This window comes from Rhododendron vialii, chromosome 5a (genome assembly GCF_030253575.1).
Source record: "Rhododendron vialii isolate Sample 1 chromosome 5a, ASM3025357v1".
Classification (NCBI taxonomy): Eukaryota; Viridiplantae; Streptophyta; class Magnoliopsida; order Ericales; family Ericaceae; genus Rhododendron; species Rhododendron vialii.
Window position 1 is genome coordinate 19,342,986 of NC_080561.1, and position 19,766 is coordinate 19,362,751.

The window sequence follows — 19,766 nt, forward strand, 5'->3', positions numbered from 1 at the left end:
GCTGTGGCTGCCACTCGGGTGGCCGTTCACTCTGCCAACGGGCAATCAGTCAAGGATACTTTTGGAAGAACATGAAGAAAGACTGCGAGGAAGTCGTCCGCAAATGCCGACCATGCCAACTTTTCTCCCCAATCCCAAAGCAACCTGCCCAGAATCTTTCCCCCATCACAAGTCCTTGGCCCTTTGCCCAGTGGGGGCTCGATATTGTGGGAAAACTACCAATGGCCCCTAGAGGCTTCAATTTCCTGATCACGACAACGAATTACTTCTCAAAATGGGTAGAAGCTGAACCTCTAGCAACAATCACCGAAGCCGACATACGAAGATTCGTCTGGAGAAACATCGTCACTAGATTCGGTGTCCCTTACACCATTATCTCAGACAACGAAAGCCAATTCGTTGGCAAAGACCTAACCAGTCTCTGTGCCGAATTTGGCATACGCTTCTTCAACTCTACTCCAGCTTACCCCCAAGGAAACGGCCAAGCTGAGGCCACAAACAAAACCGTCTGTGCCGGGATCAAGCGTCGGCTCAACTCCAAAAGAGGGAAATGGGCTGAGGAACTACCACGTGTTCTTTGGACCTACCATTGTACCCCGAGGCGCTCAATAGGCCAAACACCATTCTCAATGTCGTTCGGCATGGAGGCCGTGATCCTACTAGAATCCAGGTTCCCCACTCTAAGAATAGAGAACTTCGATCCAAAGACTAACGACAAAGCCGTGGAACAAGGACTGATCTTGACAGAAGAGAAGCGCGACGACGCTCAGTTAAAGCTCGCCGAGTACCAACAGCAAGTTGCAAGAGGATACAACCGAAGTGTGCGAACCAAGACCTTCAAACTAGACAACTTGGTTTGGCAAAAAGTGGTGCAAGCCAGCAAGAAGCAGAAATTTAAACCCAACTGGGAGGGTCCCTTCTGTATTGTCAAAATTGCTGGTGAAGGTGCTTACATACTTGAAGACATGAACGGAAAAATCCTCACCAACCCATGGAATGCACAGAACCTAAAAAGAGCATACATGTGACAAACATTTTCCAAGAAATGGCTTCGGCGCCATCTTCTACTTAAATTTTAGTATGGCTTCGCCCCTCTGTTTTTTATTCTCTCATGTACTCCCCACGTTTATCAATACAAAGAAGAATCTTGTTTGGCAATTGATGTCTTCTGCATTTTTTTGGCTTGATTTCACTGAAATAATTCACTTTCGGCAAAATCAGCCACAAACAACCGATGACTTCGGTCAAACCCACAAACGGCTTTTACGCCCCTACTTCGGCCACTATCGCTGCCCAGAGAAGCAGAAACTGGACATATGGTCCACTGAGCCTAAACTCACACACTCCGGCTGGAATTTAGGCTCGAGTTCGGTTTGGCAAGACTATAAGGTCGGCCAACGCCCGGTTATACTCATAATTTGATGAGCAAACCACCCACAAACATTTAACATTTCAAGACCCTTATACCTTGGCGAGGGGTTGGCCCCATTGGCCGAGCCCCAATCACATGTAGGGGGCTCCTATCGAACTTTAGGTGATTAACCAGCTTCCCATCGAGTCTATTTTACCTTCGTACTTTGGTCAAGGCTCGGCAATTATCCCACTATAGACAAACCAATTCTTACATTGGCCAATATTTTAATATTTGGCCGAACCCAGACCAAAGTGGGGGCTACAGATATCTACCATCCAAACAAGCAAGCCTTTTAAATTTTAAAAGGCATGAGAAAAATCAATCAAGTTCGGCAAAGCTGATACATTGCAAACATAGAAGTCAAAATCATTCATTCAAAGGAAAACAAGTGTTGCAAAAAATTCCTAAGCTGGGAGATACTGCCAAGTATATTGTTCAGTGTCAACCCCCCACAAACTATTATATCTGGCACGGTAAAATCCAAGCTTGGATCCGCCCAGCCCAACAAAAATTTCAATTTCAAGTTCAAAAACAACAAAGACAACAAAAAAGAAAGAAAAATGGTAATCTCCTACTCATGCTTGAACAGTGTCCTCTTCAGTAACATCAGCATCGGCCTCGGTATTTTTATCAACATTCATTGTCTCCTGCTCAGCGTCCTCGGCCACTTTCTCAGTCCCAACCTCACTAGTCTCCTGCGCAGCAACCCCATCTCCACCATCGGCATCATCCCCAGAGACGTCCTCAACATTGTCATCACTCTCCGGGAATTCCTCAGGAGGAAGCGGCGCACACTCTTCCTTAGTGTATGGGAGGATAAGCTAGGGAACAGCAGGTGCTGGAATCGACTTGTACAAATTCGAGTCGGACTCCAGTTGAAGAGCGCTGGCGGCAGTAGCCACACCATCCTTATAACCGTTCCTATAAGCCATGGGCACCCTCTTCTCCACCTCCTCATTGACCATCTTTCGAGCATCCCACATATACTCGGCTCTGGCCCGGTCGAAACCAGCCTGATAAGCTTTCACATCGACTTCCTTCATCTTCCTCTTCTCCCTTCTCAAAACTCTCTCAAGTTCACGCTCGGCTTTTTTTGATTTGTCCTTGGCCTCATTTTTTTCCTTTTCTAACTCGGCCACACAGGCCTTCGCCACCTTCAAACTCGTCTTCAGTGACTTCACGCGTTCACGTTCAGTCTTCAAGTCATCATGATAGCGTGACCTCTCAGCGGTTACAAGCTCGGCTTTGTTAGAAGCCTGAAGAAGAGCCTGACAAGCCTGCATAAAACAATGACAATTAAAGACTCGGGGAAGAGAAGACTTAACATAAAAACTCAACTTAAAGGTTGACAAACCTGAACAAGATAGGCACTTGCATGAATCATGCTCGGCTGTAGGTCTTCCGGCACCTTTTCCATGTCCCGAGGAAGAGCGACACCGCGCAACATTGCAACAGCCAAGTCGGGCTCAAGCTTGACGTTGTCCTCAATACTCACCACCCTACCGTCAGCCTTAACAAAAGATGGAGTAAACTCTTGAACGGCGACTGGATCGGCTGAGTCCACGGACCTTTGTGTCACCTTCGAAGCACCCGCAACCGATGACTCTGCCCTTTCCCTCTCGCCTGGACGTAGGGTAGACGGCTTTGTTGGGAAGAAGTCGTGCGTGAACTTCTGCCTCTTCTCGGCAGGCTCGGACGAATTAACCACTTTTGGGCAAACCGTGGCACCATCCCTGATGTTTACCCAGATCACGTTCCTCCTCCCCATGTCCCCTACAAACTCGGGTACTAGGGTCTGAAGAGGAATGTTTACGCCTGCAAACTCAGGTGTTAGGGTCTGAAGAGAAATGTTTATACCTAGGAGCTCGGCTGGCTGACTCTCCTGAAACTAGAATTCTGCTGGCTTCCTGAAAGTAGGAAACGTCACTCTCGGCTCCTTCTGCCTCTTGCCCGCTCCCTTCCGCTAGCGTTCCTTCGCTTCAGAACCAGCACCTTTCTCAAAGATTCCTGCCTTCTTGCTCGACTGGCCAACCCCCTTCTCTCTCTTCCTAAGCTTGCCTTTGTAAGATGGGATGTAGCTAAGTAGCGTCGGCGCGTCCTTAACAGCTTGGGATAGCAGGACCTCTACATGCTTTTCAACAGCCAGTGACTGCTGAGTCTTTGTTATGGATCGATGATCTGCAGTTAACAAAAAGCGATAAGACAATGATGAATAAGGAATGCAAGATCAAAGGGGCTCGGCCAAAACAGAAAAAAGAAATCTACCTCGAAAATCTTTTATCTTTGGCACGGAGTATCGACGATTGGATTGGTCGCCGAACTCGTAGTTGCCGTTTACCTCGACATAAAAGTTTGCCCACTTGTCGGTGTCAGGCAACCCATCTATTAAGGGTGTCCTGTCCCTGCGGGTAGAAAAGTATCGACGGTCGGTTTGGCCGTGCCTGGACATTATGTAGGTGTGAAAAAGGTCAGCAACGGAGAACTCCAGATTGTGGAGCTCCTTCAATGCAATCACTGACATCACGATCCTGTAGCTATTGATCGCAAAGAAATGGGGAACCAGGCTGAACCGAGCCAAAAGTTTCCTTAGAAATGGATGAAGAGGGAACCGAAGCCCGGCCTCGCATATCGCCATCAGGGGGACTGTATGCTCGGGATGGTGTTCCCTCTTATCCTTAATACGGTTGCTAGCAACCTGACTGACGACGACATCTTCAGGAATATTATAGTCTCGGCAAAACTTCTCATACTCGTCAGGTTCACCATTAAAAAAGTGGGCATGGGGACAGACTTGGCCCCTCTCAAAGAGGTCGGCAACCTCCCTATCCTCTGAAGGCACTTTGCCTTGACCAGATCGTGCAGAGGAAGTGGCTTCGGCTTGGGAATTGAATCTCAATTCAGCCTCAGCCCCTAGTTGGGGCTCAGTTTCATAATGTGTTGACAGCATAAACGTGATTTCGGGTTCGGTGTTTAACCCATCCCCACCATACTCATAGTCACGTTCGGCGTTTGAGTCACTGGTGTCGGCCGACATGTTTGAGGCAATTGAAGAGATCTAGCGTCAGCTCCTGTGCCTTTCCAAATACTCTTGGATTATCAAATTCCCAAAATCGTCCCCTGAGCTTTCAGAGTCGGAGGAAATGACTATAACCGGGTGAGCCAGACCTATCAACATAAAGAAAATAATGAGAAACCCTATCATCGGCGACGGGCGAAGATCTCCCAACACTCGGCTACCCTGCTGGCCCACCCTGTCTTAACTCTATAAAGGCTTGTGCTCGGGAAACACTACACCTCGATCATTTAGGCTTGGCCTGCCCTGGTATCGGCCAAGCTTGAAGCTGGGGCTCAGAAGAACAGGTTGAAGCTGAACAGACTGTTCATCCCCAGCGACGCATTGTTCACACAGAACAGAAAGTCCCAAAAAGTCCCAAAAATAAGGGATAAAAGTGCGTAAAAACTACATAAACTAAAGGAGCAACGAGAATTAAAGCATACCTGAAGTTTTCTAGAAGATCTGATGGTGGATCGATGGAAAATCAAGGATGAATGATGAACGGGTGGAGGACGAAGCTCTGGCAATGGAGGCTTGGAGAGAGAGGATTTTTGCAAACCCTCTCTCTCCTCTCACCTTCGTTTATATAGGGTAGGGCTTGGGAATTCGAAATTTCCGCCCATCTCTGCACCACCGAAAACAATGGCCAATCAGCTCTCGACACGTGTCACGACGAGATGGTTTTTGCAGAGTCTGTGCGTACCGACAGTCCTTCTGTCAGCCATGCCCAGCCATGAGTTGACACCTGTCATCCCCCCGTTGGGGCTTGTCACCGGTGGTTACCAAGAAGACGATTGAAGCTTGGTATGAACCATCCGAATCCATATCGGTTCACTCTCGGTCATAGATAGGCTCGGCCAAGCATATTATCAATCTCCACCCCACGCTCGGCGTCGACGGAGATTGAGGGGCTATTGTAGTAGGCCGAACATGTCTGCCCGCACTAGGCAGTCGTGGCCGAACCCAGATCCAGATTCGGCCACAGACCGGAGCCCGTAAGTTAACCGACGACACGCCCGCCTTGCGCTTGGCAGCGGAAGGGTGTCACTTAGGATCGACCACCTTCAGGAAGACAACTTTGTCAGGAAACTCCTCATCCGAGCCTCACGTCAGATTCGGCCGAGTGTGGAGCTCGGCCGCCCGCTGAATCACGTGCTCTCTCACATGCTAAAACGGTTACGCTTACAGATAATCATGGGCGCACATGGCGCGTGCCAGCTCACGCCTGAAACGGTTACCAGATCCGTTTAGTGATGTCACGCAGCTCGTGCAAGGCGCATGCCCGCCCTTGGAGGGTAGGCTAAGGGGACTCTATAAATACTGGAGAAATGATCCTAAAAGAGGTACACACTAGACACTGCTCAATGCCAAAAAAACCCTAATCCCTTACTTTATTCTCTGCACATTCTCATCCTCTCGCCGGAGGGCCTTGCCGGGCAACCTCGGCCAGGTCTTAGTCGTGCGTTCACTGTGCAGGTTAAAGCGAGAAGGCCAAGCAACCTGTAGACCAGCAAAGGAAGGACTTGAATCGAGGATATCACGAGCCACACACACGGTGGTGCAACAGCGACGGTAGGGAGCGGCGTAGGAGGGGTAAAATCGGAAAGTTCACTCCTGCAAATCTCTTTCTCACGAAATCTCACAAAAAATGGTGAGAAATGAAATAGGGGTTCTGCTCTCTCACCATCTCCGACCGTTTCTCACCTTCTTGTCCGTCCAAATGTGCGAGAGAGAACTCTCTACGGTCTACCTCAGTTTCCTTTGTTTTCTCTCGAAGTCACTCCATCCAAACCAGCTGTTACTTCTCACGTATCTCACCCGCCTACACAAAACAAAATCACCTGCTGAACTGAACTGAACTCCCCCTCACTTCTCTCTCCTTTCCACTCTCTTTCTCCACTTCCAGATCTCCCTCTCTCTAGAATGCCTCACGGCGATGGTAACTCGAACTCGAACACAACCCCGAACCCTAACCTCAATCCCACCAAACCCGGACGACCTCTCCTCAAGAAATCCAAAACAATCGCCGATAGCACGCGGGCCCCACACTTCCCTGGCCCACTCTTCCCCGCCGTCCGCGGCGTCGTCTCCACCTCTCCACCACCACCCTCTCTCCGCTCATTTGATTCCGAAACTTACTCCGTAAACGGCCATCCCTTCAGCTCCTTCCCCACTCCCTCCGCCGCCGATCGGGATTGGATGTACCCCTCGTTTTTGGGCCCACACGCTGCTCGTAATCGAGGAGTCGTCACCGTGAACAAGTCGTCCAAATCGCACAAGCACGAGGCGTTTCGCAGCGCTTCGATGCCGGCGATCTCCAACGGCGGGGGAGGTGAGAGGAGGGCGGATTCAGTGCGGACGAGTTTTCCGGCGAGGGAGTCCAAGGAAGAAGAAATGAAGCAACTTGCGGTTCAAGGTTTGGTTCCTTCTACAGCGTCGTGTTCGTCTTCTTCCTCGCCTAGTTCAGCTACTCATTCTGTTGCTGCTTCGAAACCTAGCAGATTTCGCAATAATGGGATGGTGTGCTTGGTTAGTCTTTCTCAGTACTTTCATTTGGGTTTCTGGAAACCAATCATATGTTTTGGGGGTTTGGTGATGTAAAATGTTGTGAAAAGGATTGGGACACACTGGACCTGCATTTGGAGATTCGGACACAGATGTGTTCGGAGCCATGGATGGGTGTGAGTTTCATATCAAAAGTGCTATACAAAAGTGCTATACGCACAGATTTTTGCAAACAGACAGCAAGTACAGATGGATTTTGGACCCGTTTTGGATCCCACAAAGATGATCGGAGCCGCTCATTTTGTTCAAAACATCTTGTTTAAGGTCCCCTTAAAAAATCAGCTCATTTGGATATCGGTAAGGGGGTTTACGGAACACCCAACTTTGCTTCAAAAAATATGTTATTTTCTGAAGCAAAGTTGGGTGTTTCGTAAACCCTTTTACCGATATCCAAATGAGCTGATTTTTTACGGAGCCCTTAAACAAGATGTTTTGAATAAAATGAGCGGCTCCGATCATCTTTGCGGGACCCAAAACGGGTCCAAAGTTCATCTGTACGCGCTATCTGTTTTCAGAAATCTGTGTCGGTAGCAGTTTTGGTTTCTTTCATATCCATCTTGATGATATCTGTGTCTGGGTCCGGATTTTGTATAGCATTGCTAAAATGTTGTGCTTTATATGCTATGTCTGGATATTTAGAATAAAGAGAAGGCTTGGCAATTGTACTTCTATTACCAGGAATCCCAATCCTAATAATGAATTTCACGTGGCAATACTTTTCAAACGTTGGGTTTGGTTAGGAATTATTCATGGGCCCAACTGCTTTTCTAAGATTACACGAGCTGCCGCTTTTGACAACTTATATTCCACGCCAAGAATGTACGACAACTTTTGGTCAATAAAAATGATAAGCTTCACTTTTTAGGTGGAGTGAGAAAACTTCTCATTGTCCTTGGAGGTGCAATTTTTTTTTACGGTCCTTGATGTCATTTCCACGAAAACAGGATCGGCCCGTAAATTTCATTTTTTAAGAAAATCTTAACGGTTTCTATTCATAGATGTAAGATTCGGTCCAAACAAGGGTATCAGTTATCACATTCTCATTCCAAGCCTATGTGATTGACAAACAATCATTGAGGGGGTTAAGGGGTGGGTTAAAGTTTCTTCATGTTATGTTTCTGATGGTTGTGATTCCTCTCTGCAGCTAACATTTACCTGTATAGTAGCTGTGGCATATGCTATTTGTTTGCAAAGCAAAGTCACAAAACTTCAGGTACTTATATCCAATCTTTCTAGATATCTAAGCTCACATAGTACTTAAGTCGGCTGCTGAGTGATTCTTGGGAACCTATCAACGTTTCAACAAATATTAAATCATTGAATGTTGAATTTATCAGTAACTACAACCGAGAAAGTTTTGAACTTCCAATCTTGGTGATTTTTTTAGCTTTGACATTCGATCTTGTTGAGCTTTGGGAAACCGAAGGTAAGAGGCACACAAAAACGAAAGTTGTTGGCCCCTTCTTTCATTTCTCAGCAACCAACTCAAGGATTATGCTTTCTTGACTTGATTTAATTGCGGAGAATGTCTTTAACAGACAGGTGGTTTTATTTTAATCTTTTTATAATCGAAGTGAGAATTGCTTGCAGGAAGAGAATTTTAACCTCCGTCGATGGTGTAACAACAAAGATGTTCATAAGGACGGCATTCAAGTTTTGGAATCACAAAGCAAGAGTCCATTATTTTCTTCTCGGATCACAAACAGTAGAACTATAGCTCTGTATAGTGTTTTGTTTTTTCTCATCATGCCATTTGCTTCATACAAATATCTTGGTTATGTTCCACGGATAAAGAAACTGTCAACTAGGAAAAAGGATAATAAGGAGGAGGTTCCTTTGAAGAAAAGAGTTGCATACATGGTGGACGTGTGTTTTTCTGTTTATCCTTATGCAAAGCTGCTTGCGCTTCTCTTTGCGACTATATTACTTATAGGATTTGGTGGCTTGGCACTCTATGCTGTGAGCGACAGTAGCTTTGCTGAAGCTCTTTGGCAGTCGTGGACTTTTGTGGCTGACTCAGGAAATCATGCTGACATTGTTGGCGCAAGGCCAAGGATTGTATCAGTCTCTATTACTTCAGGAGGCATGCTTATATTTGCCATGATGCTAGGGCTTGTTTCAGATGCTATCACAGAAAGAGTGGATTCATTGCGGAAAGGGAAGAGTGAAGTCATTGAGAGTAACCACATACTGATTCTTGGATGGAGTGACAAATTGGTAACTTTCTAGGTTACTTTTGAACTTGATGCACTTCTAATTTTTGTTGTTATTCTTTGAGCTATGAAAGCCTTGATTTATCTTTTGGCTGTTGAGATGACTTGGTACTGCCTTGGCTTCTGGTTATCGTTAAGACACATGGTATTTTTAATGTCTTTTGGGATGGTTTAAGAAATCTTGTTACCTAAATGAACAATATTGGCCTGTTTGGTTCAGGACAATTCCTGTAAACTATTGCCTCAAATCCAGAATATGAGTAAAAGGTCCTTCAACTGACTCCACTCTTTTGACTGAAAAGCTTAAACTAAATTGAGTGTTGCTTGAATTTTTACTCAAATTAGGGGGGACTCAAATTTTAGAAGGCTATTTTCTCCCTCTCAAATTGACAACTATGGCATTAATGAAGTATTTACTTAAATGTATGCTTATCTTTGGATTAGCCCAATGGAGTGTTTCATATCAATGAAGCTTTTACTCATTTTTCAACTCAAATTTGAGTAAAAGTATGAGTGAAGGCTAGAGATGCTCTATCATCATGGAAAAAATTTGCACTAGATTATGTTACAATAGGCAGCAAAGAAGGTGATGTGGAACAGGAAGCTAAGACGATGATGACGAGGACAGTGATGTGAGAATCTTCTAGTGGTTAGAGAGGCAGGGACTTATTTGATTGAGGAGTAATAAATTTGGTGTTTGTCCTCTAGTAGTTCTGCCATACTTAAGATTGAGTAGTAATAGCACACATCATCAAGGATGTATTTTTTTTGGTTGACAGACTTGTAAAATCCACTTGAATTGTGGTGCTCCGTAGAACGGGTGCATTTGAGTAACTGAATCATCTCCAGAACCGAATCTGAACAGTGACGAATACAATTTTAACATGTATTCATATAGATGAACGCAACATTTGTCTCCACCTTTATGGTAATCATTCCATACACGGGGTTAGTATTTTTGGTAACATTAGTTGCTGGAGTTTTCTATATCTCTTTGCAAGTAAAAAGTGGACTGTTGACCTGCATTTGAGATGACTTCTTCGCAACTGTGCATTATTTTGTGTTGTAAGGAAGAGTTTGCTGTTTGAACATTGAGGTTTAAATGTCGGACAGTACGCATCCACTTAGAGAAGTGAGTGCCAATGTTTGATCACAGGGTTCACTTTTGAAGCAGCTAGCGATAGCAAATAAAAGTATTGGCGGCGGTGTTGTTGTCGTACTTGCAGAACGAGACAAAGAGGAAATGGAGATAGACATAGCAAAACTGGAGTTTAACTTCATGGGAACCTCTGTTATATGCAGAAGTGGCAGTCCTCTTATACTTGCTGATTTAAAGAAGGTCTCTCTCTCTCTCTCTCTCTCTCTCTCTCTCTCTCTCTCGTCCGTGTGGGTGTTTGTTTCAGGGTAAGGGTGGTTTGGAAGGGTTTTGGAGTGTAAAGGTCAGGTGTCTAGATTTTGTGCGTTTAAGGTTGCGTTCTTTTAAACTTAAAAGTTTGGAACTTATTTCTGTATTTTTTATTTTTCGCAACTTTTTGTTTAGCTTTTCGACGTAATTTTAGGGGTTAGTCGTTTGCGAATTGAAAAAGTATAAAAATATGGACTGATGTTGAAAAAATTCAAATAAGACTGCACTTAAGCTCCAAAAGACAGCTGTTCGATACTTTTTTCGTCTTTAGTGAATTATTTTTTTTGTTTTTGTCATAATTTTGTACTTTTTAGACCCCTCTCGTCAAGATGGATAATTAATCCAAAAAAAATCACGTGAATGTAACAAAATTTCAGAAAAGACGAACAAAACGCTCAAAACGAAGAAATAAGTTGAGTTTAGAAGAATGTAGCCTAAGTACATAGTGTATTTTTTGCTCTCATGCTACTCCTGGTTCGCTACTTGAGTCTTAATGATCATTTGTATTGATTCTCCTTGTTGAATGCCAGGTTTCCGTCTCAAAGGCTCGGGCTATCATTGTATTAGCATCCGATGAAAATGCAGATCAGGTTTTCCCGTTTCCATTTGCTTAAATTTCCTTTGTCCAATGCTATACAATTGCGTTAAACAAAATACTAACAGATATTGCATTTTGTCGTTAGAGTGATGCTCGTGCTCTAAGGGTTGTGCTTAGCCTAACAGGAGTAAAAGAGGGCTTGAGGGGTCATGTTGTTGTTGAAATGAGTGATCTCGACAATGAGCCCCTGGTGAAGCTTGTTGGAGGAGAACTAATTGAAACAGTTGTTGCACATGATGTGATTGGGCGTTTGATGATACAATGTGCTCTGCAGCCTGGTCTTGCACAGGTTTGATGAATGCCTTTTAGTTATATGTATATATATGTATATATACCAAAGTCGAGATTTCCACAATGGCTATATTGTAACTTCTTAATGGAGTCTACTGACTTTCTTCACCCTTTCAATAAGTCTGCGTGACTCATAAGATCTTATGGACGCCACTTTCACCACTGTGGGAATCTTGGTTTCTATGCTATGTTTGTTACTCTTCAATTTATATTCTTAAATGATGGGAAAAGTTTGATGTTGTAAGTGTAACTATGAGAAATTTTAAGGAGGAGGAGGTCCAGCGGTTACAATACCACTCTTTTGATTGGTTAATTTGTTCATTCTTATCCACGAACTCGAAAGGCTTCTCTTGCAATGGCCTTGGGATGGCTTCAATTTACAGGCGTGCCGAGTTGTCAAAAACTGTTTGACGCATGAGATATTTTTTGTTGTGCATTTCTTGATAAGGAGCTGTCTGATCCAAGTTAGTGTAATTGCTTGGAGCATTAGAAAAGGCTTTAAGCTGACAAGGATGAGAATTTGGTTCGCAGACTTTGTGTTTGTAAAAGATTAATGCTGTCATGATTGCTTATGCAGGGGAAAATACTGAATTAAGAGGGTAACAACTGTCCGTTGTCATTAGCCACAATTGAATGGTTTGTATATAGTGGCATATGTTAAGTTACTAGTAGTCTCAAAAACTTAAGTTACTAGGAAATGGGTCTAATTCAACATTCCCCCCTCACGTGCAACCTGTCTTGCACTTGGAGATGCAAATTCTCATAGACAGAGCGAAACGTAATATGAAAAGAAGAAATGGAATGCAAACGGGGAATAAATGCAAACAGACCCACTCATGGGTTGTCAATGTGGTAAGGGCGAACTTGCACTTGTAACATAGCGATTCCCCCTGGAGACAAATCATGATTTAAGTGGGGGACCATGGCGGTGGGTTGCTGTGCTAGTCTTCCCCGAGGTTTGGATTGCGCAATTGGGTCCAATAGTGGCTCGGCTGCAGGGTTGTTCCTCGGTTACCAAAAATAAATAAATAAATGCAAACAGAGAGATTTGAACCAAGACCTCTCTCAACCTGAGCTGTGACACAATGTTAAGTCACCCTAGTCCCAAAAGCTTAAGCTGTTAGGAAATGAACCTAACAATGCATATCTAGCTATTATAAACTGTAAAGCAATTTTAATTTTACCAAGTTGTCAGATGCAAGTTAGGGGCATTTGTTTGGTGACATTAGGGTCGTAGAAGAGAAGGCCATCCATCACATTCACAACAAATGGTGAGAGAAGCAATTTTAATATTACTAATGATGGTGATTAACTCTATTTCCTTGACTGCTGCATTTGTAGTGATAAGTTCTTACCATCTAAAGGTCTGCTAAACACAGTGAAGCCATTCATTTTCGCTGAAGCAATGTTATGGGAGGGGAATGGGATTGAATGTGAATGGTTTATTAACAGTGATGGAAATATGGAATTAGTATAGAATGTGCTGAAGTAACCTTATTGTTTATAGAAGTTTTGTCTTTGCGGAATTTAACATGTTAAAACAGTGAACTCAGTCCTACCAGGTCCTCTTGTTTTCAGCCCTCTTCAACAAGGGAAGCTGACAGATGAAGTCGGAAGATTCTTTGGGGACAATCGATTCATTATTGAGTGATGGTGTCTTTCTGTAATTGAGTTCCTCTGAGACTATAGATTTGTTTTAGATAGTTTTAGCACAAGCACTCTGAAAACATTATGACTTCTGACAGTCGTAGTTTCTTTTGTAATTGTTTGCTGAGTGATTGAAATCCTTCTTATTGATGTAAACTATTGTTAGTTCTTCAGAAGTGAGTTGTCTGTTCTGGTTTATCTTTATTTTTTTATTGTTGTTATTTTTGGCAGATATGGGAGGACATTTTGGGGTTTGAAAATGCGGAGTTTTACATTAAAAGGTGGCCTCAAATGGATGGACTTTGTTTTAAGGACGTACTCATTTCGTTCCCTGATGCAATCCCTTGTGGAGTTAAGGTTGCCGCAGATGGTGGGAAGATAATACTAAATCCAGATGATAGTTATGTTCTTAAGGAAGGTGATGAAATCCTTGTCATAGCCGAGGATGATGATACTTATGCACCTGGTCCCACACCAGAGGTTAGCTTTCTTCTCTTACTTTATGTAGCTGCAGATTGGATTCTATTATATTATTCTGATGACCTTGCAGCTGGGGTATACGTGCTGTTTTTAGTTGATTGACACCCTATGCTTGCATCTATAAGTTTTATGTATTCGCTTTGCCTTGACACAGATTCCTTTAATTTAACATTACCTTTTCAACAAGAAGATTGTCTTATATTTGATGGTTTCATTGATTCACGAATTGTACATTTTATGATGAGTTTGCTTTATTATTATTTCTAACTGAAAGGAGGTCATTCAGAAGTATTGTTGTTTTGTAGCAAGCATGATATCATCCTTTAATATACTCATACTTAAGTAATTATCGAAAATAAAGGGAAGTTGTTTTCATTGTTCTCTTAGAACAAGTGAACATTGTTGATTTTAAGTAAAGCCACTAACCCAGTAGGTGATATAATGCAATTTATTGTTGAGCAAGGGAGATTGGAGACCAACACCTATACTTGTTATGTTGGTGCGCCATTTACAAGGGACTGTTTTAAATCGGAGCATGTTAGTTAGGGAGGATGAAAAGACAAAAGTTGAAACTAACCTATGTTACATGGATCCTCAAATTCGTCAAAGTAGCTGTGTCGACAATACACGGCATGGGTGCAGGTGCGGGATATGGATTGGGGGTGGCTGTGGCTGTTTTAGAGCGGACTCAGAAATTTGAATTTCTGAGTTCTTTTGCCGAAATTTATGAAGGAGAAGAAGCTATGCTAATCAGCAAACCACCAGCCTCGTTGAGAAGAGGAGATGCTGAGAGGAGTGAGAGACGCAGATACACCAACCGCCACCGTCATTTCTGTATTTTCTTCTATTCTAATTACAGCTGTGGTATATGGGTTGCTCTACTGCATAGTTATAAATAAGGCCACATCATTAGGCATACACTGTTACGTACAATCGCTTCCCTTTGTCTCTAACAAGTGGGCATCTAACAAGTGGGCTTCACCATTGGGCTTTTGTGCTCCATATTTTAATAAATAGTTTGTGTCCTGATATTTGTCTTTGGTCCATATATTTGGCATGAAAAAGATTATCAGGCCATCTTTTTTCACTCATTGATATGTATAATATACGTTACAAAGTCATTACTTGGCCATAACCCCAAGTCGGTATCCAAATCTGGATCCGTATCTATGTATCCTCCACTTTAAGATTTTGATTGTCCGACCCCTAGATATACACCCCACCTGATACACCAGAGCCTGGGTAACATCTACTCCAATGATCTACATCGGAAGTTGTTTTCATGCCACTGCATTTGCTGTTATCACTTTCTATTGTAGCATGGATGTTTTCTCCAATCAAACCAAATATCTCGTAGGAATGATGGTTTCATTGCACTGCACTGAATATCTAAACTGCAGTTTCATAGACCATCTAAGCTGCACATTATTGCAGGTTTGCAAAGGTGTTTTTCCTAGGATACATGATCCTCCAAAATATCCCGAGAAGATACTTTTCTGTGGCTGGCGACGTGACATTGATGATATGATTATGGTAATTCGCTCAAATACGATCTATTTCTTTGGGCCAGAATTAAATCACTCTTGGAATGCGTGGTCTATATATCTATCAACAGAAGACTCAAAGACCAGGGGTGGCTCCACCATATCCAAAGGGGTTCAAGCGAAGCCCCTTGGTTCAAAAAATGAACTAAAATTTGTTTTTTTTTGTAACATATAGTTTAATTATTTTCTTTAATATTGTTGGTACTGGATTATTCTAACGTAGCTAAAGTATATGAAAATTGACTTAAATTTGTGATTAAGTAGATGTTACAGTAATACAGTGTAACAAAACAAAATTAATTAGGCCAATAATTTTCAACCATAGTAAATATGTTAATGTTATGTAGAGCTTTGTATACAAAAACTTTCTTTACGATTTTGCAACAGTTGAACTCCTGAAGCTGCCCCTGACAGAGACACAAATGAGCTACACAATGAGCACATGGCAACCGAAAGATTCTTGTTTGGCTCTTCCATTGGATTAGCTGCCATTTAGCCCCTAAACAAATGATTTTAGAGGTTCACAGCTTATTTTTAGTTTGGACCAACTCTTTGAACTCTTAAAATCTCTTCTGAAATTCAAATTAGCTCTTTCAAGAAAATGATTTGCGCTAACACTAGTTAGTTACATCTCATGCAATTCTACTTTAGAGAATAGTGAAATAGTGCAAAACTAGTTTCAAAAACTTAAGATCCTTGTATGAAAAACGTTTGTATCAGAGGAATTCATACTTTCAGTTACAAACTTGTGACTGAAGTATGAGCAGAATCAGCAGATGTTGCCTTATGCAATGTATCCAGAAAACACTGTACATTACGAAAGCAAAATCTCTAACTGGCCTTAAAAAGATGTCTCAGATGCTCTTTTTATCGCAATATTGTTTGATTTGTTTCCATATCGTTGTTAGTATCTATGGCTAATTAAATGGTCTTAAACCATAGGAGTTGTTCTTACAGGCTAGCTTTTACCTCATACCTTTTATCTTGTTTCCATATTGTAGAAGAATAGGATATTTAAAGCTGGTGGAGGAATAAGTCCTGTTCAAAATGCATCTCATGGTTTCAAAAAAGAAAAGAACAGAAACTGTATCAAAGCTTATACTTGAACAAGATCTTCTTTCTTGTCAAAAACAAAAAACAAGATCTTCTTGGCAAAACTACATGAAATAGTGGGATATACAATTGGAATGATATTTTGTTTTCGAAGAGCTAAATTAAAAAGATAGGTAAACAACATAATCATGCATGCGTTTTCTTGACAGATGGGAGAACCAACAGCTAATGCAATTCTAATTTTGTTTCTCTATTTTTTTTCATCTCAGGTATTAGAGGCGTTCTTGGCTGAAGGTTCAGAATTGTGGATGTTTAACGAGGTTCCAGAAAAAGAACGGGAAAGGAAGTTGACTGATGGTGGACTTGATATTTCAGGACTAGCGAACATAAAACTTGTTCATCGTGAAGGGAATGCGGTAATTAGACGGCATTTGGAGAGTCTCCCGTTGGAAACATTTGATTCTGTAAGTTCGGTCTCCCCCTCTCCTACCCTTTGAAAGCAAACTGACATTTCGAGCCAGATGCTTGGAATTGAAGTAATGTGTTTACGTTCCATCAAAAAGTACGAACACCAACAATCCGCTGCTGCTATCCTACACCACTGTCCATCACACTTCACTACTATTGTCCTTTGGAAAAAAACAACCCCCCCAATTTGAGCTTTTGCTTGGAATGGAAGTAATTTGTTTACGTTCCATAAAAAAGTACGAACACCAACAATCCACTGCTATCCGACACCACTGTCCATCACACTTCACCACTATTGTCCTTTGGAAAAGAAAAAAAAAACCCAATATGAGCTTAGTGGTAGACGTGAGAGAGTTACCTATTCATTTACACCTGTTTATTACGAGAACTTGCATGGAAATACCCCTCCCTTATGGCTTCATGCATATCTGGTAGAAAAACTAACACGCACACTACTAACTAACTAACTAACTTCAAGAAGACAGATATTAATTCTTGCAGATGAGTCCGTTGAAGACTCTGTTGTACATTCTGACTCGCGGTCGCTTGCAACCCTCCTCCTCATTCGAGACATTCAGGTAGTTATTACTGCTACTCTTTGCCCAGGCATTCTATGCCGAACATTATTACTCTATATTCTTTGTAGGGTCATTATTAGTTTGCTTATTTGTTGAAAATAATTGACTAACCATTTCGATTTTTTTTCCTTCTGGGCTGTTTGCATTTAATGCATTTTAGAGCTGATTAAAGTTGCTTGTATGAAATTGATTGCAGTCAAAGCGTCTCCCTTACAGAGATACTAAGTCTATTCCTCTGCGGCATTCTGGGTTCTGCCATAGCTCTTGGATCCGTGAAATGCAGCAAGCTTCAGACAAATCCATAATTATAAGTGAGATTCTGGATTCTAGGACTAGAAACCTTGTCTCGGTCTCCAGAATTAGTGATTATGTGCTATCAAATGAGCTGGTCAGTATGGCGCTTGCGATGGTAGCCGAAGACAAACAAATAAATCGTGTACTTGAGGAACTCTTTGCAGAAGAGGTACGGTTTCATACCCCTCCCATATGTTCCATATTTTCCTAAGAGATTGAGCATATAATTTATTCTAGTAACGGGTATCTTACCTTTTCAGGCCTTTCTTCTACCACTTACCCTCTCTTCTTGTTTATCTAAAATAATGACCCACATTACAACCCACGACAAGGATGACACCATCTAACTTTCCCGGACGGAGTTGTTGCAGTTGATTACAAAGTTACAAAAATTTCAATAAGACAATCAGTCAGCAGTATTCAGTATCTATTGCAAATTAACAATTCACAAGCATGCAAATTACTCACCATGTTCATGTTGGCCATGATGCTTTGCTTTGTTAGGAGGGATAAGTGGTGGAGAGGTGGGGGGCACGATTCCAAATGTTCCTCTTTTTTTTTTTTTGGAAGTGGAAAGGAATAGTATCACAAGGGGTAGTTTCCTTCTGTGGAACCTTTTCCTTTATGAAAGGAAGTGGACAAAAAGGAGGAAAAAATATGCTTTTCATATTACCATTCAAACAAGCTTCTTGATATTTCCTTTGAGGGTAGAATACCACATAAAAAACCCACAATGTAAGAATTCCTTCTTCCTTCTTGCTTAACCAAATAAACCTGGAATTATAGTTTCCTATTTCCTAATCTCTTCCTCCCTTATATAAAAAAACCCAATGCATTATTTATTTGGGGTGCGGAATACATTTTGATTGGAAATATGTCTTGCTATACAAAAGTGTGAGTGTATAGTAAACTATCAGATGAACGGATCATGCAACCAATAATGAATATATACTTGAATATAGAATCCCAAAATGTACCATAACGGTTCCCATCTGCTATGCAATTATCTGCTGGCAATTGCATAGCAGATGCAGCCTATTCCAACACGAATCATGCTCTCATTCTCTCATCTGCAATCTTTAACAGAGCATGAGTTCACTACCGCTGAATTCGTGTACTTGATTTTTTAGTTCTTACTGTTTCACAGGGAAATGAAATGTGCATCAAACCAGCAGAATTCTATTTATATGACCAGGAAGAGCTCTGCTTTTATGATGTTATGTTAAGGGGTCGCCAAAGACAGGAAATCGTGATAGGTTATCGACTTCCAAGTGCAGAGTGTGCCATAATTAACCCTGAGAACAAAGCAGAACCTAGAAAATGGTCCCTTGATGATGTTTTTGTTGTCATTTCCCTGGGTGAATGAGAAAGGAAAGAAGCAACACAAGTTTTGCCAATATCAGTGACTACTGAGTGTTTTTGCCTGACCTTAGTAATTGGTTCTCTCAGCCACCCCATTCCATCACTAGAACTAGAAGAGATTGCCACTATATTTGAGAGAATGGCAAAAGCTTTCTGTCATTTGATCCGATGCACAATTCTTGGTAGTTGGAAGAACTGCCCGGACAGACATACACAGACTGTTCATAGTAAGTATCCTGATGATTTTGTTGTTGTACATATAGAGAGATTTATTGACAACAATAGAATGGGTGCTTCTGGGACTACTGACGCAAAGGTGAACCAAAGCAGTCATGTTGTTTGTATAAATCTAATAAATTTGCTTCTTGTACAACGTGGTTTACCTTCCCTAGATTGGAGCGAAATGTTAGGGGGAGATCTATTTGACTGTATCTCGGAAAACATTACGTTTGAATTACCTTACGTCCGATGATGATTCACAATAATGCACAATGTGTCGATGTGTGGATTTCTGGATATTGGATCTATGTTAAAGCTGTGTTTGGATGTTTATCTTGGATTGGCTTTTTATTTGTGTGCTTGTTTCCCTCCCAAATTCAGGGTTTCCAGTTTTTTTTCTTTTGCCTTCCATGATTCCCTTCCATTCCAGGGTCCAAATCCAACCTAAAGCTATTGAGAGAATCTATAATGGAGTTGTACTAATGTTCTTATACACTGATGCTAGAGGAATTATGGCTTACGGAATGGAGTTGTAGATGCATTCTTGACATGGTAAATTGTGTAATAGGATAACAGCCAA

At 42.1% G+C, this 19,766-nt stretch overlaps 2 protein-coding genes across 4 annotated transcripts; one reads left to right on the forward strand and one right to left on the reverse strand.

Annotated features, from left to right (window-relative positions):
- Window positions 1-1,865: 1,865 nt before the first annotated feature.
- On the reverse strand, window positions 1,866-4,462 carry LOC131326310 (spindle pole body component 110-like). The gene is made up of 2 exons (XM_058359044.1): window positions 2,769-4,462; window positions 1,866-2,691 (listed from the first exon to the last, which is right to left on the reverse strand). The coding sequence occupies exons 1-2, from the start codon at window positions 3,180-3,182 to the stop codon at window positions 2,236-2,238; spliced, it is 870 nt and encodes a 289-aa protein (XP_058215027.1). The 5' UTR covers window positions 3,183-4,462; the 3' UTR covers window positions 1,866-2,235.
- A 1,521-nt stretch (window positions 4,463-5,983) lies between these two features.
- LOC131326311 (ion channel DMI1-like) lies at window positions 5,984-19,519 on the forward strand. Of its 3 annotated transcripts, XM_058359046.1 has the most exons (12): window positions 5,984-6,998; window positions 8,179-8,247; window positions 8,625-9,251; window positions 10,404-10,586; window positions 11,183-11,242; window positions 11,336-11,539; window positions 13,420-13,668; window positions 15,103-15,201; window positions 16,535-16,729; window positions 17,219-17,311; window positions 17,508-17,774; window positions 18,753-19,519. In XM_058359046.1, the coding sequence occupies exons 1-12, from the start codon at window positions 6,393-6,395 to the stop codon at window positions 18,969-18,971; spliced, it is 2,871 nt and encodes a 956-aa protein (XP_058215029.1). In that variant the 5' UTR covers window positions 5,984-6,392; the 3' UTR covers window positions 18,972-19,519. The 3 variants fall into 3 exon arrangements, with proteins under 3 accessions (XP_058215029.1, XP_058215031.1, XP_058215030.1); XM_058359048.1 differs by lacking the exon at window positions 18,753-19,519 and having other exon boundaries at window positions 6,162-6,998; window positions 17,235-17,311; window positions 17,508-17,754; XM_058359047.1 differs by lacking the exon at window positions 15,103-15,201 and having other exon boundaries at window positions 6,165-6,998.
- Window positions 19,520-19,766: the final 247 nt, after the last annotated feature.

Excerpts from the sequence above, each read along its gene's own strand:
- LOC131326310 (XM_058359044.1), bottom strand. The coding sequence starts at position 3,182 with ATGGGGAGGAGGAACGTGATCTGGGTAAACATCAGGGATGGTGCCACG. Across the intron at positions 2,692-2,768 it reads CAAGTGCCTATCTTGTTCAG|GCTTGTCAGGCTCTTCTTCA; the intron begins GTTTGTCAACCT and ends TGTTTTATGCAG.
- LOC131326311 (XM_058359046.1), top strand. The coding sequence starts at position 6,393 with ATGCCTCACGGCGATGGTAACTCGAACTCGAACACAACCCCGAACCCT. Across the intron at positions 13,669-15,102 it reads CACCTGGTCCCACACCAGAG|GTTTGCAAAGGTGTTTTTCC; the intron begins GTTAGCTTTCTT and ends ACATTATTGCAG. Across the intron at positions 17,775-18,752 it reads AGGAACTCTTTGCAGAAGAG|GGAAATGAAATGTGCATCAA; the intron begins GTACGGTTTCAT and ends ACTGTTTCACAG.